Source organism: Oryctolagus cuniculus, chromosome 19 (assembly GCF_964237555.1).
Source record: "Oryctolagus cuniculus chromosome 19, mOryCun1.1, whole genome shotgun sequence".
NCBI lineage: Eukaryota > Metazoa > Chordata > Mammalia > Lagomorpha > Leporidae > Oryctolagus > Oryctolagus cuniculus.
The window spans coordinates 33,283,223-33,299,315 of record NC_091450.1 but is presented as its reverse complement, the minus strand read 5'-3'; the positions used below and the strand labels follow the sequence as shown (position 1 = coordinate 33,299,315).

Sequence of the window (16,093 nt, the reverse complement as noted above, 5' to 3'; positions counted from 1 at the left end):
TCCCCTGCCCTCTCAAATCTCCACTTATCTTCCCAGGGAGCCCGACACTGGGTATGCGCCCCCCCTAGAGCCTTAAGTCACTGCATCTGCAAAGACCCCATCCCCACATTAGGTCAAGTTCTGGGTGCGCAGGGATTTGGGGCACCACGCAACACTCCACAGACCCTGAGGGCGGTCGGCTCCCCCGACCTCCTGTCCCGACTGCCTGGACCAGGCCGCAGCGTCCAGCTGCACTCATGGACAGAGCTGGGGGGAGAGGCCCCCTCAGAGAACCAGGGCCTTGAAGAGAGGGGTCTGCTTGAGTCACATCGGGCAGCTCATGGGACCCGGGTTCCCCCCACACCAGGCGGCAGCACAGCCCCCGACCAGGGTGGACCCCAGGGCACTGCAGGAGGCCTGGAGCTCCTCACTGCAGCTCACGCACGGCCTGCCGACCTGGCCGCTGACCACACGCCCCGCCACATGGACGGGGGCCCTGCAGGATCTCGGACTTGCGTCTTGGAGCGCTTGTGTTTCTAACAGGACAAGGACTAAACGTTTGCTTCTGGCAGGAATTAATACTGAGCTTACAATATTTAATACAAACCAGACCAAGCCCACTGGGCCTCGCCTGGAGAGGCGCCAGCCTTCCTGGTCTTTTGGGGAGGCAGGGAGGGGCAGGTGAGCTGGGACAGCTGCCCACCCCCGTGGGCCCGTGCGTGGAAACCGCTGCTGTGAAGAGTGGAGCTTCCGGAGTCTTCTCCACATCTCACTGTCCGGACGCTGATGCACAAAAGCCGTGTCGGAGCCCTGCCCGCCCCTTCCAGAACATTCCCCCTGGCTGGCTCACGATGGTTTCTGCAGCTGGGTAACAAATCACGGCAGATTTCGCCGCTTAGAGCGACCTCATGGTCTGTGCCCGGGAGCCCGGCACGACGGAGCAGGGCCCTCCACAGAGGGTCTCCCCAGGCGACCTCGCAGGGCTGGGGTCTGCCCCCAGGCCCATGTGTTGTGGCCAAATTCATTTCCTTGCGTGTTTGCTGCTAGGGTCCCTGGTCTCTTGCTGGTTGTTGGCCGAGGACCACTGCTGCTCTTGGTTCCTCTCCACGTGGCTCCCCCGACTGACCACCAGGTAGCTGTCCACCCTCTGCCTCACATAACGTTCACAGAGAACAATTCGGTGGCATTTCACACAATCACAACACCAGGCAACCCCCCCTGTCTAGGACATTCTAAACTCCACTGCAGGAGATCCCACCTTGCCTCCACTGCTGGGGGCCAGCACTGTGGCACAGCTGGTCAAGCCACCGCCTGTGACGCTGCCATCCTACATGGGCACTAGCTTGTGTCCAGCTCCCTGCTGTGGCCCGGGGAAGTGGCGGAGGATGGCCCAAGAACTTGGGCCGCTGCACCCATATGGGAGGCCTAGACAACAGTCTGGCCCAGCTCTGGCTGTTGGAGCCACCTGGGGGGTGAACCAGCAATGGAAGACCTCTCAAGAGAAAAAAAAAAAAGAATTCTGCCTCCCACGCCTGCCCCGGGGGCCACCCTCTGCCCCTCCTCCACCACAGACCCCCACGCCACAGAGGGCAATGAGGATGGGAGTCAGGGCTGCTACGGGGGACACGTGCTCTCCTCAGCCTCAGCTTACCCACCTGGGAGGTGCAGGTGACCGCACAGCCCCCTGGCCCATGAACAGTGTGGCGCATTCGCCAGATGCCGGCACTGCACCGAGCCCCCTGGACACCGGGTTAGCAGTGGCAGTGCGACCACCACACACACCCCATGCCCAGCGCATGGCGCCCTCCCTGAGGGCCAAGGGCCCGAGCTTAGCGGCTCAGCCTCGTCTGTGCCTGGCCTCTGGTCCTCACCCTGAGCCTCGTTTTCTCCCGGGCCGTGTGCACCCCAACCGCACGAGAGCCCCCACACGAGGATCCCTTCCCAACCAGCTCCGGACAGGTGATACTGGCAGATGCGGGCTGAGGTCTGGCCGTGGGAGGGGCGAGGGCGCGGGGAGCGCAGGGCCTGGGGCTGCCCTGCAAGCTTGCGTCTGGAATCCTCGCGGCAGCAGCTTTGCGTTAGCTGACTGACGACCTTCCGCCGAGACGGGCGCGCAATGTGGCTTGGATTAAGCAGTATGAAAGGAATTCCACCCGGAACCCAGAGGAGGACCTGTTGCTGAGGGCGGTTAGAGCCGCCTCGTTTCTCAAGAGGGAGGCCCCACGCTCGGGGACAGGACGCCCCGAGACACCCCTGGCCCCAGTGGGCTGCTGTCCATCCAGTCTCGCTGCTGGCCCCAGGCCCTGCCCACAGCCCACCTTGGCACCTGTCCAAGGACCCCAGTACCTGGCCTCAGGCCAGCTTGCCCCCATCTCATCCTTCCAGCCGTTTCTGGACTCACGGCCTCTGCCAGGGTGGGGGGTCTCAGAGCTGGGGTGCCCAGGACATGCCCGGCCAGCGACCCGGCAGCCTGGTTCCCGGAACCAGCCTGAGCACGGTGTGTGTCCGTGATGAGTGCCCCGGGGTGAGGCGCGGGCTGGCGTCTGAAGAGAACAGCCCCACTGGCATCCAGGCGCGTTTTCCGAGGCTCTGGGTCTGTCTGCCTGGTACCTGCTACTTAGAGACCCCACCCCCCACCCCGCCACCCAGCACCTCCTCCGAGCCATCTCACCTAATGCGCACAGCAGTCACCCCGGGCCAGGGCCGATAGCCAGGGTTGCCCCTGTCGCACGCCACCTCCCTGCCCTGCTCACCTCCCTGGGAGGCCTGGCTCTGGCCTCAGCGCTCCCCTTGCTGCTGGCCTAACTGCTTGAGCCACCACGTGGGGGGTGTAGCTAGGGCTCAGACCCAGGCCTTCCGACATGGGCTGTGGGCATCGCACCTGGGGCTTAGTTACTGGACCAAAGGCCCAGCCCGAGGCGGTGCTGCTCACAGAGTGCTGGGTTCACACCTGCCTTTGGCTTCTAACTTCAGCTTCCCACTAATTCACTCTGGGGGCAGCAGGTAACTTTGGGCACTGAGTTCCTGCCACCCGTGTGGGAGACCTGGATGGCGTCCCCTGCTCCCAGACTCAGCATCAGTTCAGCCCTGGCCACGGCAGGCTTGTGGGAGGGAACCAGCGGACGGGCAGCTGTCTCTGTCTCTCAGATTAAAAATTAACATTGCAATTTTTTAAAGATTTAATTATTTATCTGAAAGGCAGAGTTACAGAGAGGCAGAGGCAAAGGCATACAGAGAGAGAGAGAGAGAGAGAGAGAGAGAGTCTCCCATCTGCTGGTTTACTCCCCAGATGGCCGCAACGGCCAGAGCTGCACTGATCCGAAGCCAGGAGCCAGGAGCTTCCTCCAGGTCTCCCACGCAGGTGCAGGGCCCAAGGACCCAGGCCATCTTCTCCTGCTTTCCCAGGCCACAGCAGAGAGCTGGATAGGAAGTGGAGCAGCTGGGTCTCGAGCCGGCGCCCATGTGGGATGCCGGCACTGCAGACAGTGGCTTTACCTGCTATGCCACAGTGCCGACCCCAACATTACAATTTTTTTTTTTTTGACAGGCAGAGTGGACAGTGAGAGAGAGAGACAGAGAGAAAGGTCTTCCTTTGCCGTTGGTTCACCCTCTAATGGCCGCCGCGGCCAGCGCGCTGCGGCCGGCGCACCGCGCTGATCCGATGGCAGGAGCCAGGAGCCAGGTGCTTTTCCTGGCCTCCCATGGGGTGCAGGGCCCAAGCACCTGGGCCATCCTCCACTGCACTCCCTGGCCACAGCAGAGGGCTGGCCTGGAAGAGGGGCAACCGGGACAGAATCCGGCGCCCCGACCGGGACTAGAACCCGGTGTGCCGGTGCCGCTAGGCGGAGGATTAGCCTAGTGAGCCACGGCGCCGGCCCCCAACATTACAATTTAAAAGCACAACACAATCACATATTTTTCTCTAACATAAAAGTCTGCGCGGTGGGGGATGGCACTGTGCATAGCAGCCATCGAATATGGGCGCTGGTTCACGTCCCAGCTGCTCCATTTCCAATCCAGCTCCTGCTAATGTGCCTGGGAAGGCGGAGCAAGATGGCCCAAGTAACTGGTCCCTGCACCCAGGCAGGAGACCCAGTGAAGCTCCTGGCTTCGGCCTGGCCCAGCACTAGCTGTTGCAGCCATTTGAGGAGTGACATAGCAGATGAAGGATGCCTAACTCTGACTTTCAAATACACAAATAAATCTTAAAAAAAAAAAAAAAATCTGTGCTTTGGGCAAAGAGGGAGTAACGAGAACTAGACACCCCCTTCGCCTGAAGGAGACAGAACATGCAAAACCCAGTGGCTTCCAAGCACTGGCTGTGACATCAGACAGCTGGGGACAGTGGCCCCAGAGAGGAGAGGCAAGCAAGGTGCATCTGCCCAGCTGAGTGCAGGCCGGGGAACTGGGGCAGAGCCGGCAGGCGGGGCTGAGCCTCCGGGGGGCCCAGGGTGTGGGGAGCAACTCGGACTAGACTAAGTTACTGGAATTAAGACTTATTCTATGCATCTGCTCTCCCACTATATGGCGCTGGGAGAGGAGAAAACAGCTTCCGCACAGCTGCCTCCAGTTCAGCCAATAAACTGTAGGACCTGCTACTGATTGGAGGAGAGCAGCGTACTCGGCGTGTGGGCAGCCGGGTTGGGATTGGCGGAGGAGGACTATAAAGGAGGAGAGAGACGGCATGCACGAGGAACATCTAAGGGGAACATCTAGCTGAAGGAACACCTGTGCAGCCCCCGAGAAGAGCCGGCCGGCGGTGTGCCGCTCCCCTGCGGAAGTGGGGAATGTGGCCAGGGGGAACTGCCCTTCCACGGAGGTGGAAGGGATAGTAGCCAACCCGGGAAGAACCAGCAGCAAACCCGGGGAGGGCCGAGCAGACGAAAGAACAGCGCAGGGTCCTGTGTCGTTCCTCCACGAAGAGGGGGAGCGACACCAGGGCCACTGGAGAAGTGGAAGTGTGAGCTGGGGACCTGCAGACACTGCCCTCGGAGGTTGAGCCGGGGGGCTGATGGAGCAGGTGAGGAGGCGCGGCTGGGGCAGGAACCGAAGGAGCCACCCTCGGAGACCCTCAGGCCGGGAACGGATCCTGCTCCCAGCCCCCACCTGCGCAGCTGGACTCTGGGTGGAGCTGCCCCTCACCCCTCGCAGGAGAGGCTCCCTGGATGCCCCCGCACCGTGTGACAGTCACCTGCCTTCCTCGAAGGAGCCTTCACGCCACCCGAGACCCAACAGAGGCTCCCACGACGGACCGCACCGTCCCATGTGGGCACTGGCTTGGGTCCCGGCCACTCCACTTCCGATAGAGCTCCCTGCTAATGTGGCTGGGAAAGCAGAGGAGGATGGCCCAACCCCCAGGGTCCTGCACCCACGTGGGAGACCGGGAAGAAGCTCCTGGCTCCTGGCTTCAGCCTGGCCCTGCCCTGGTCATTGTGGCCATCTGGGGAGTGAAACATCGATGGAAGATTTCTCTCTCTCTCTCTCCCGCCCCGTAACTCCGCCTTTCAAATGAATAACATAAATCTGTAAAAATAAGAAATAAAACCATGTTGGAATTCACACAAAGTCACCCATTTTAGGGTGGACGTTCCTGTAGCGTTTAGCGCACTCACAATGTTGTGCAAACCCCACCTCTGCAATGCCAGAACATTCTCTTGCCCCCAAAAGGAGCGCCTGTAGCCACTGAGCAGTCCTCCCCGGGACCCCCAGCCCCAGCCCCGGGCGACCGCCGCTTGCTTCCGTCTACACACTCGCTGGTTCTGGGGTGCAAGGCCGGGCCTCCCTTAGCGCCCTGTTTTCGGGGCTCATCAGCACGGCAGCAGGTGTCAGACATCATGGCTTCCCTGCCGGGTCGTCTGTGCTGTAGGGATGGACCAGGCTGCACCTGCGCTTCCGTGTCCACGGGCTGCCGGGAGTCGGTCTTCAATCCTCCAGGTTTGCAGGGGCAGGACAGCCGCTGGCAGCACGGGGCGGGGGGTGGCCCCAAGGAGGGGGGCGGGTCCAGCGCCAGCCCCTCCCTGGGAAGCAGCACCCCCCTGCAGACCCCTCCCAGCCTGACTGGGGTAGGAGTGGCAGGAAAGGGGTCCCAGGCGCAGACAGGAAGAAGGTAATTGAATCAGCACGTCTCTCCCCATCTGGAACATCCCGCCATGGGAAACCCACGGGGCAGCCGGGGAAGCAATCTGGGGTTAAATGGAAGGCCATGGCTCTGCCGGGGAAGCAGTCTGGGGTTAAATGGAAGGCCATGGCTCTGCCGGGGAGCCCCACCCCCACAGCAGCTGCAGGACCCACCGCATCTGCCCTCGGCTGGACGGCCTGCACCACGCACGGCCGCTCGGGCCAAGCTTCCACTGCCGGAGAGCCGGAGACACCAGGGCGCCCCCTCCGCTGTCGCTTCCAGGGTCTGCTCTCTGAGCCCTGGGCCCCGCCTCCAGCCCCGTGCCCAGGGCATCCAGAGGAGACTGGCGGCCACCCGGTGGGCTCAGAAAAGCAGCCCCAAGGGCTCCCTCGCTGTCTGTGTTCCTGGATCCCAGGATGGAGAGTGGCTCCAAGGGGCTCAGAGGGACAAAGGTCACATCAGGGCCAAGGCCAGGCCGAGAGAGCCCAGGAGCAGCCCGGGCCATGGAGACCACATTAGGCCCTGGGCAGCCCTGGCGCCCCAGGCCTGGGCCCACGCAGGCTCTGAGGGCCTTGTCGGGGCAGCTGGTGGGCACCCGGCAGACAGTACGAGGCCAGGAGCAGGTGAGAGTCATTACCGAGGCGGGGGAGGAGGGGCACCGAGGCCGGGCCTCACATTCCCCCGGGAGGGGTGGGGGGCACTGGAGCCAGTTGCCCGGCCTGGGTTACCAACAGGCAGCTGGGCTGCAGCTGGGCAGGCCTTCCAGCCCTGGAGCAGGGGGCGGTGCAGGGTGAATGCGGCAGAACTTGGTGTGGGCGGGGCTGGCTGGGCAGGCCAGGCTGCACTGGATCTGCTTGCATGCACCCCACATCCGCCCCAGTCGCCCATGGGGCTTGCAGGAAGGAGCGTGCACTGGGCCCCGAGATGAACAGACCCAGCGGTAGTCCTGCCCCACAGCACAGGGCAGCCCGGGGCCTCCCAGGGCGGAGAGGAGGGCTCAGCTGTGGGCAGCCCCTGAGGGCGCAGGAGGGATGGGTCTGGGAGGAGATGTGCCCCAGTCAGGGCGGCCACACCTTCTGCCCTCAAGGCCAAGCCGAGGGACTGGGTCCCAGCTTTATTCCATAAGCACGGTGCCTCTCTGCACCCGGCAGGTGCCCACAGAAGTGCCAGGGGCAGGGCTGGCCGGGCTCCGTTCAGTCCCAGCCGAAGTCGTGGCCGGTCATCTGGTAGAACCTGCGATTGAAGGGCCGGTAGAAGTCCTGCAGCCGCCGGACTACGGCCTCCGGCACCCGGGGGTGGGGCCGGCCCTTGGATCTGCCCAGGCAGCGCGGGCGGCTGTTCCCCTGGGCTGTCTGGAGACAGGGGAAGCCCTTGGTGGCGTTGAAGTAGAAGTGCTTGTCCGTGACGACCCGCCGGAGGCCCAGGAAGTCCTGCACGCGGCCCACCTCCCCGGCCGGGTCGCTGACCAGGCGCTCGCCGCTGACAAACAGGAAGCGGGACAGCGGGAAGTAACGCAGCCAGTTGTCCAGGTGCTGGGCGTAGAGGCCGATGCGCACGGCGCTCCAGGCCGTGTCCACGGGGCCCAGGCCGTGGCGGAAGACCAGGGCGCGGAAGCTGGGCAGGCCTGGGGTCTTGGACAGCATCTGGGCGTAGTCAGAGATGGCCCGGGTCACAGGGTTCCTCACCACCACAATCAGCTTGGTGTCCGGTGACATGCCGAGGATGCGGCGGGGGGCCTCGCGAGTCACGAAGTAGCTGGGGGTCTTCTCCATGGTGACCTGCCCGTCCAGGGTACGCGGCATCAGGCTCCTGGAGGACGACCCGGGAGGGGCGGCCTCAGAGACCCCTCCCCCGCTCAGGCAGGGTGCAAGGGGCCCAGCCTGTGGGGGCCTGCAGGGGAGCCGACCACCAGGCGGCCCTGGCTCGGGGCTGCTCTAGGGAGAGCAGAGTGATGGTCTCAGGGGCCAGGCGAGGCGCCCCTCACAGCCATTGGCGTCTCCACGGTCTCTGTCCCCCACCCACCAGACCCACCCCCTGGGGAGCTACCTGGCGCCCAGCCCCGTCCTCGCTCTCTCACCCCGAGGCCAGCCCCATGGCCTCTGAGCCAGAAACACTCATGGTCCCCCCGTCACTCTGCAGCCGAGGGCGCCCAGCTATCGACAAGTGCCCAGCAAAGGGTCAGCCTCCCTCCCCTCCCTCTCCCAGCCCAAGCTGCATCCCTGCTGATTCCCATCGACCTGGCCCACTCAACACAAGTTATTGACGCCGCTGTGCCCAGCCTGAGGCCCTGTCCTGACACAGGAGAGGAGCACTGACCCCCATGCCAGGGACCAGGGGGACTGGACTGACCGCAGCTGCATGCCCACAACCTGAGCTCCCAGTAGGGCAGGCCCAGGCACCCCATTGCGCTCCGAGGCAGCACCTCCCGCCCGGTGATGCTGGGTGAGGCTGGGTGGGGCAGGGCGGGGCGGGGCAGCTGAGCAAACAGCTCCAGGGAGGTCTGGGAACTGGGTCAGCGGAGGCAGGGACCATGGGGACTGTGCCAGGTGGGGACGGATGTCTGTGCCCAGCCATGCCCAGCCCTGCCCGGTCCTGCCTGCACTCAGGAGGTGACTCCTGGGGCAAATTCCTGGATTCTGCTGGCCAGAGTGGCCCCCAGACTCCAGCCCCTGGCAGGCAGGGCCTCTGTCTCCTCTCCCCGCTCAGACCCCCGAGGAAACTCGGGGCAGCCTGGCCCAGATGCCCGGTGCTGGACACTCAGCTCGGGGCCCTGGCAGCGGGATGGGAGGGAGGCTGGGGGTGCCAGGCTCCCTGGGTGGGTGGTGTGTGCGTCTCCCCAGCACATGAACAAAGCCCTGTGCAGAGCTGGTCCACAAAGCCGACAGGGACAGATCTGCTTCCTCCTTCCTGGTGACAGAGGGACAGGCAGGCACCCTGAGGCCCCGTCAGAGGCACCAGGGTCTCCTGAGGGTGGGCACTTCTGCCCCTCCCAGCCCACCGGGAAGGGGCTCTGTTTAGCTTCTCCTCCACACCCCCTGCCCTCCATGCCCTGGGAACCCACCTGGGGACAGCACCGTGGGGTGGGGTGGGGGCTGAATTCACAGACCCACAGGGCCAGCCCAGGGCCCCTCCCCAGACAGGCAGGCACGATTAGGGGAGCCCCTGACTGGACCTCAGTGCTGGGACCCACAGAGGCTGGCATGGGTGTTGGGAGTGGGACCCCAGGTCTGGTCAGGGGCACCAGCCGTCCCCTCTGCCCTCACAGGGAAGGAGGTAGCCTTCCTTTCCCACACTGGACCCCGGTTCTGAGCACCCCCAGCCCCTGCGCTCCTGCTAGGAGACCCAGCGCCTTCTCTCTGGGGAAGGCAGAGGAGCAGAGGGCACCTTGCAGGGGAGGAGGGGGCGGGACCCTGGGCCCACGGCTGCCACAGGCCGCTCCGAGAGCGAGCTCCTGGGTGGTTCCTCCCCGCCTGTCCCAGCCCTGGTACAGGCAGTGGGGACTGGCGCTGGGGGGAGCTGCAGACACGCAGGGAGATGAGGGGGACAGGACGCTCACCCCTACACTGTAGCCCCTCCTGGCTCCCATCTGGCCCCCGGCCACTCCCCTGTTCTGTCTCCTTGTCCCTTGCACCCCACACCTGGCCTGGGCCCCACCCAGCAGAGCTGGGTGTGGTTCTCCTGGTTTCAGAGTGCCGGGAGCCGGGAGTCACCACCCCAGCCGCAGGAGCCTGGGCCCCTCCCCCTGCATGGGCAGACCCTGTTCCCCGCATCTGCTGCTCTTGCTTCCAGGAAATAAAGGGGTTCCCTCTCCTGCACCCCTCCTCACCTCCTGGTACCCTTCCAAAATATCATGGTTAAAGTATCACCCCCACCCCCAAATGGGCCCCTCCCGGCCTGAGACCCCGGGGTTGAGACCCTGGCAAACAGTGCTGCGGCTCAGCTCCCACGTCAGTCAGACTCCCGGCCACTCCGCCCCCATCCGGCTACCCTGCACCTGGGGAAGGAGCCCAACCGCTCCAGTCCCTGCCACCGGAGGGAGTTCCCAGTCCTGGCCACTGCAGCCAGCCAGCTGGGGAGTGGGCCAGCAAATGGCAGATCTCACTGTCTCCGTCTCTCCCTCGCTCTGCCTTTGAAATAAATAGATCTCAAAACAAACAAAAACCCAGAAGGCGCTCAATGAATGGGTGAACCAATGCTGAAGTCTGAGGGTCCTCAGGAGCCGCAGTCTCCAGGCCCAGGGCCCCCAAATCCTGACCAGTGCACCGACAGAGGCCAGGGGAGGGCACAGGCTTGGCCGAGGTCAACCCTGGCCTCCGCCCAGAGGAAGTCAGTGCGGCCCAGTAGAACAGCGTCCTGGGAACACTCCACAGAGGGCACCGGCTGCTGCTCCTCTGCCTCCGTCCCCCAGCGTCCAGCCCGGCGCAGGGCCCTGCAGGCCAGGAGGCTCAGCCCAGTGGTGAGGACACACGGCGCTGCCTGGGGGGGGGGGGGGGCTGAGGCAGCGTGCGCATTTTCAGAGGCCCGGGCACAGCTGTGATTGGTTGATGGGACGATCGGGCACCACAGGCCCAGGAACGTTAGTACATATCGGGCAAGTGGCCACACACAGATGCCTGGCAGCTGGACTCTGCTCATGTCCAGGGTAGGCCTGGGCATGCCTGCATACGCTGGACCCTCTGGGAACCCTCTGAGGGCGAAGCAGGTCCCAGCCTCCCTGCAGCTCCTCAGGCCAGTGCAGATCTGCCCCCGACTCCTCACCAAAGCTGGGGGCCCGGCCCCTTCTCGTCTCTGCTCACCCTCCCCTCTCTGAGCAGAATGGCCAGTGGTCTCCCTGGGCCCCGAGCTGGGAGACGCAAGGGTGGACTCGGCCCCTCACTTCACAGCACCAACTCCTGGGGTCTCAGGACCTAGACCCCCAGTCCCTTGCCCCTCCCTGCCCTCCAAATCTAACAAGTGGGAGTAGGGGGTGAATCTGGCCCCGAGAAACTGGGGTCCCTGCGGTCTGAGTCCGGGTCCCCCATGCCCCATTAGCTCACCAGGGGCCCAGCTCTAGCTTAGGGTTGCAGCCAGCTTGGGGTGGGAGGGTCGCGGCCCTCACTGCCCTGCAGGAAGGGACAGGACACCGTCCCTGGCATGGGGTCAGCTGGAGGAGGCAGAGGACAGAGCCTCAGGGCCAGACACCAGGACAGGCTGCTTCAGCCAGCCCAGTACTCCCACAGCCCACCATTCGCCCAGCCCACGGGGGAGAGGCGCAGGAGCCAGCCCCACTTCTGGGCACTCACCTACGGGCAGCCCTTCCGGTCCACTGAGACCTCCCAGACTCCCAGGAGCTGGGGGTGGGGGTGGGGGGAGGTCTTGGGGAGGGAAGGAGGACACTTTGGAGCAGCTGCAGGGAAGCCCAGGACCATCCCAAGGTAACAGGCTGGTGGTCCGGCGGGCAGGACTCGGGGACCAGCGTCAAGGCTCCCACCAACCTGCGCGGGTTGAACCACTTCCGGCGGAGCCATTCCGCAATCCTAACCTAGCGCGCTTTGCCAAAGCTTCCCAAAGGAAGCCCCGCTCCAGGCATCACCCGCCTCCCAGGGCCCCGCCCAGAGGTCAAGCCTGGGGCCCTCGCAAGCTAGGTGCCCAGTGAGACCCCGCGCGCACCACGCCCTCCCCGGCCGGCACCCAGAGCGTGCGCAGGGCGGACAGGGCGGTCGGGCCGGGCTGTGCGGGCGCTCACCGGTACCAGGCGAGGCCGCGCTCGTAGCACCTGTCGAAGAAGTGGGGCTCGGAGCCCAGGGCGCGGACGTCGGGGTGCAGCCGCAGGAACTCCAGCAGGGCGCGCGTGCCGCCCTTCTTCACGCCCACGATGAGCGCCTGTGGGAAGCGCCGGCGTCCCGGGCCTCTGGCGCTAGGCAAGCCGAGCGCGCCGGGGCGGCGGGTGGCGAGGGGCGTCTCGGAGGGCGCGGGAGCCGGTGCGGGAGCGCGGGCGGCCGGAGGACAGCGGCCCGGGAGGGCGCAGAGGCAGTAGGCGCCGAGTAACAGCGCGCAGAGCACCAGCGGCCCGCGGGGTGCCCGCAGCGCTGGCCCGGGCCCGGCCCCCGCGCCCTGGCCGACGCCGGCCCCGTCGCCTAGGCCGCCGCTACCTGCCATGGGGTCGCACGGCGCGCAGGGCCGGGAGCGGGGACCGCAGGCGGGCGCGCATCCCGGCCCGCGCGGTGCTCAGGTCGCCAGCGCCCGGCTCCTACTCCGCTCCCGGGGTCCGAACGTTCGGACTGGGGCGCGGGGCGGGGACGTGGGCGGGACCTAGACGTTCCGCCCCTTCCCGGGTTGCGGCCCCGCCTGGGACACGCGGGAAGCCGCGGGTACCATTCGAATCTGCCTACAGCTGCCGGGAGACCCTGGTTCGGGCGCGCTGGGTTCGGGGGTCTTCAGCCCCGTGCGGGGGCGATGTGGGGCAGTGACAGGGCTGCGCATGGGCCCCACGACCGCCCTCACCGCACCTGCCGGTGCGACCCCTCCGGAACCAGCACTGCAGGTGCGCGGGCGGAGCCCAGCCCGGTCGCTGGGCCCGGTGGACCAAAGAAGTGCGTGCACTCGCGGGCCTGGTTCGCGGAGCGGGGATAGAGCCAGGTCGGAAGCCTGGGGCACGGAAGGTTTCCCAGAACGGAGTGGGGGTCTGCAGCGGGGAACGAGGCGGCCAAACCAATCGTCAGGGCTAGAGGGGGCTAGTTCTGGCGGCGGAAGAGGCCAGGGACGCCCCGGGGTGAGCTGAACTCAGACCCGAGCCTCCAGAACCTTTGGGGGGCTGCTCTGTCGGCCCCGCCTGGCCCACCTGGTGGTTTGACAGGGGTCACCGCCCTGTATGGGAAGATGGCGAAGCCGCCCCCACGCCGGGTGTGAAAACCCTGGAGGCTCTGCTGGAGGGGGAGAAGGAGCAGGGTCCCGATCAGGCCCCCCGACCCCAGGTCCCAGCTCCAACGCTGCCCCTGCCTGCCCTGCACAGCCTGCTAGGAAGGCAGGGAGCCAGGGGGCAAGGCGCTCCCTGGGGGTGAAGCTGGCGCCGCCCGGGGCCTAGAGAGGACCCTGCCCAGCCTTCCCAGCCTCCGCCCTGGGCTCTGCCCCGGGCATCTGGACGGGTCCCAGCCACCTGGGCTGCCGGTGGGACAGAGGGCACCCATGACTGGAAACATTGTCAGAGCTCCCGCTCAGGGGCAGCCCCGACAGCGAGCACCACCTGGGGCCACTGGGGTGAGGCCCACCAGGCTAGGGCTGCACCCGCTGGTCAGGACAAGCCTCGGCCAGGAGCCCCGAGGTGAGGTGTACGCCCAGCAGTGTGTGGTGAGCATGCTGGTGCTCACCGAGTCGCAGGAAGTTCTGGTCTGGCTTAAAGCAGGATTGGTTCCAGCCGGGCTGGTTCTCAGAGCTGCACAGCCCCACCCGGCAGCACCAGCCTCAGGGCTACCGCTCAGGCCCCTCCACCTGCTGGCCCTTGTCCTGCTGCGCCCCCTGCTGGCAGACTTTTGCTCAGTCCCCTCACCAGCCGAAGGCGGGGAAAACGTTGCGGGAGGAATTGGCAGAGAACAGCCGAACACCAAGGAGGAGCGGGGTCCAAGGATCGGGGGTCTGCTTGGAGAGCTTGGGGGCTTGCCCCTCCCCTCTCCCACCACCTGGCTCTAGGGTGAGGGGTGGGTGCGAATCGGGATGGCAGCATTGGGGCTGTTGGCTTACACAGGTGTTCCCACACCTAACACAGGACCCGGCACGCAGGAGGCATTGGGTACGCGCCAGCCAGTGGACAGACAGGAGTCGGGGAGGGGCCGGGAGGGCTTTCTGGAGGCGGTGGGCAGGCGAGGCGGCAACGTCCAGGTGCAGGCTCAGCAGCAGGGCGCTTGGGGGGGGGGGGGCGGGGCTCAGGCCGTGCTCTGGGTGGGGAGGGGGCTGGGCCAGGAGGCTTGGACGCCGGCCACCCCTGAGCCCCCAGCCCGCTCTGTGTGGACTGGAGCCCCCACGGCTGGTTCTGGAACAAGAAGCTGTTCTTGGAACAGCTTCCCGGAGTTGTACTTCACATACCTCCAGCCCAGCAGCTCAAACTGCGGTTTGCAGTATGTTCACCACACACAACGGTGTGCACTCATCCACAAGCAGCCCCAGCACATTTCATCACCCACTGCCCGCGGCCCCTCCCCCGGTCCCTGGACATCTCCAGGGCTTGTGCAGCCACCTGTCCCTTTGCCCATGTGTTCCAGCTCGTCTGCGCTGGAGCAGGTGTCGACGCCGCCTTTGTTTTTATTTGTATTTGTTTTTCACGGACGTGAGAGGCGGCCGTCAGGCGGACAGCGGAGAGAGCTTGCTCCCCTGTACCGCTTCCCTCCCTGATGCCCACAGAGGCTGCAGCTGAGAAGTCAGCCCACAATCCCCGGTGGCCAGGACTGGGAGCCAGGCAGGGCTCAGGCCCATGCCCGCCACCTGATGGGAACAGGGCGTCGGGACCCAGGGCTCAGGCCCATGCCCGCCACCTGATGGGAACAGGGCGTCGGGACCCAGGGCTCAGGCCCATGCCCGCCACCTGATGGGAACAGGGCGTCGGGACCCAGGGCTCAGGCCCATGCCCGCCACCTGATGGGAACAGGGCGTCGGGACCCAGGGCTCAGGCCCATGCCCGCCACCTCATGGGAACAGGGCGTCGGGACCCAGGGCTCAGGCCCATGCCCGCCACCTCATGGGAACAGGGCGTCGGGACCCAGGGCTCAGGCCCATGCCCGCCACCTCATGGGAACAGGGCGTCGGGACCCAGGGCTCAGGGCCATGCCCGCCACCTCATGGGAACAGGGCGTCGGGACCCAGGGCTCAGGGCCATGCCCGCCACCTCATGGGAACAGGGCGTCGGGACCCAGGGCTCAACCGCTCGGCCCATACAACGTCCTTTGGCGAGAAGAGACCACGTTTTGCTACTTGCCGGCTGCAGACCATCAGGCCATCCCCACGTCGGCGCTGCCGCTGCGCACGCGTGGACGTGTGTTTGGTTTCTTTCTCTTGGGAGAACTGGGAGTGCTGTGGCTGGGTTGTCCGGGAACTTGCTGCTGGCCCCGTGGGAAGAGTCGCTCTGAGCCTGGATCTGGTGATGTCAGAAACTCTGCTGCCCACACACAGGGCTGCCCCCTCCTCTCCACTCCAGCCCCCTGCCAGCTTCTCCCTGTGGACCTCCCTCCCTGAGCCACACAGGCCCCAGTGGGTTCCTTCTGGCCACAGGATCCCCCCAGGGGCCTGAGCTGCAAGTCACACACAGCCCAAGCTGATCTGGACCCCAGTCTGGGTGGGACGGGCAGGCAGTGGTCCTTGTGTCCACCTCAGCTCAGCCAGCAGGTGCATCATGAGGCTCGGAGAGGGGACTGGGAGGAGGGAATGGGTGGGGGGCCATGGGCTGAGCAGCAGGGGCTGCCTGGCCAGGTAAACACACCCCTGGGGAGACAACTCCATGGGCCAAAGCAGGAGGGGACGGGGGCACCAGTGGGGCACCAGGTACGAGGAGGAGGCCCAGCCTGGCCCCATGGACCACAACCAGGCCCCACCCTTCAGACTACTTGGTTCTCTGTGCGTGGTTTTGATTGGCATCTGTCTCCACCTACCCATGAACTCCCGAATAGCAGTGGGCGGGCCAGTCTTGGCCCCTTCTGTGGCTGCAGGCCTGAGTGCCACACCACTCTGCCTCTTTCCCAGCCTGCTCCCTCCCCAGGGTGGGCGTCCAGCCTGGGGCCCCCACAGCAGCAGGGGCAGACACGCACACAGCTGCCGCCCTCTGGGGAGTGACGGGTGACACTGGTGGCTGGTTCCTCCTGGGGGGGTCACGGGGGGCTCCAGGAGCTGCCCACCTCAGACCACACCCTCACCCCCCAGACCTTTCCCACAGCCTGCAAAGGGAGCGGTGGGGAGGGGCCGTGGCCAGGGCAGGCCCAGCTTGATTTGTGTGGGGTTTTCCCACTTCGGTTGCTGGATTTGGCCCAACACACA

At 65.7% G+C, this 16,093-nt stretch overlaps 1 protein-coding gene across 2 annotated transcripts; it reads right to left on the bottom strand.

The window, feature by feature from the left end:
- Positions 1-4,920: 4,920 nt before the first annotated feature.
- On the bottom strand, positions 4,921-13,873 carry HS3ST6 (heparan sulfate-glucosamine 3-sulfotransferase 6). 2 transcript variants are annotated; one of them, XM_051830259.2, is made up of 2 exons: positions 11,853-13,873; positions 4,921-7,906 (listed from the first exon to the last, which is right to left on the bottom strand). In XM_051830259.2, the coding sequence occupies exons 1-2, from the start codon at positions 12,233-12,235 to the stop codon at positions 7,291-7,293; spliced, it is 999 nt and encodes a 332-aa protein (XP_051686219.2). In that variant the 5' UTR covers positions 12,236-13,873; the 3' UTR covers positions 4,921-7,290. The 2 variants fall into 2 exon arrangements, with proteins under 2 accessions (XP_051686219.2, XP_051686218.2); XM_051830258.2 differs by having other exon boundaries at positions 11,823-13,863.
- Positions 13,874-16,093: the final 2,220 nt, after the last annotated feature.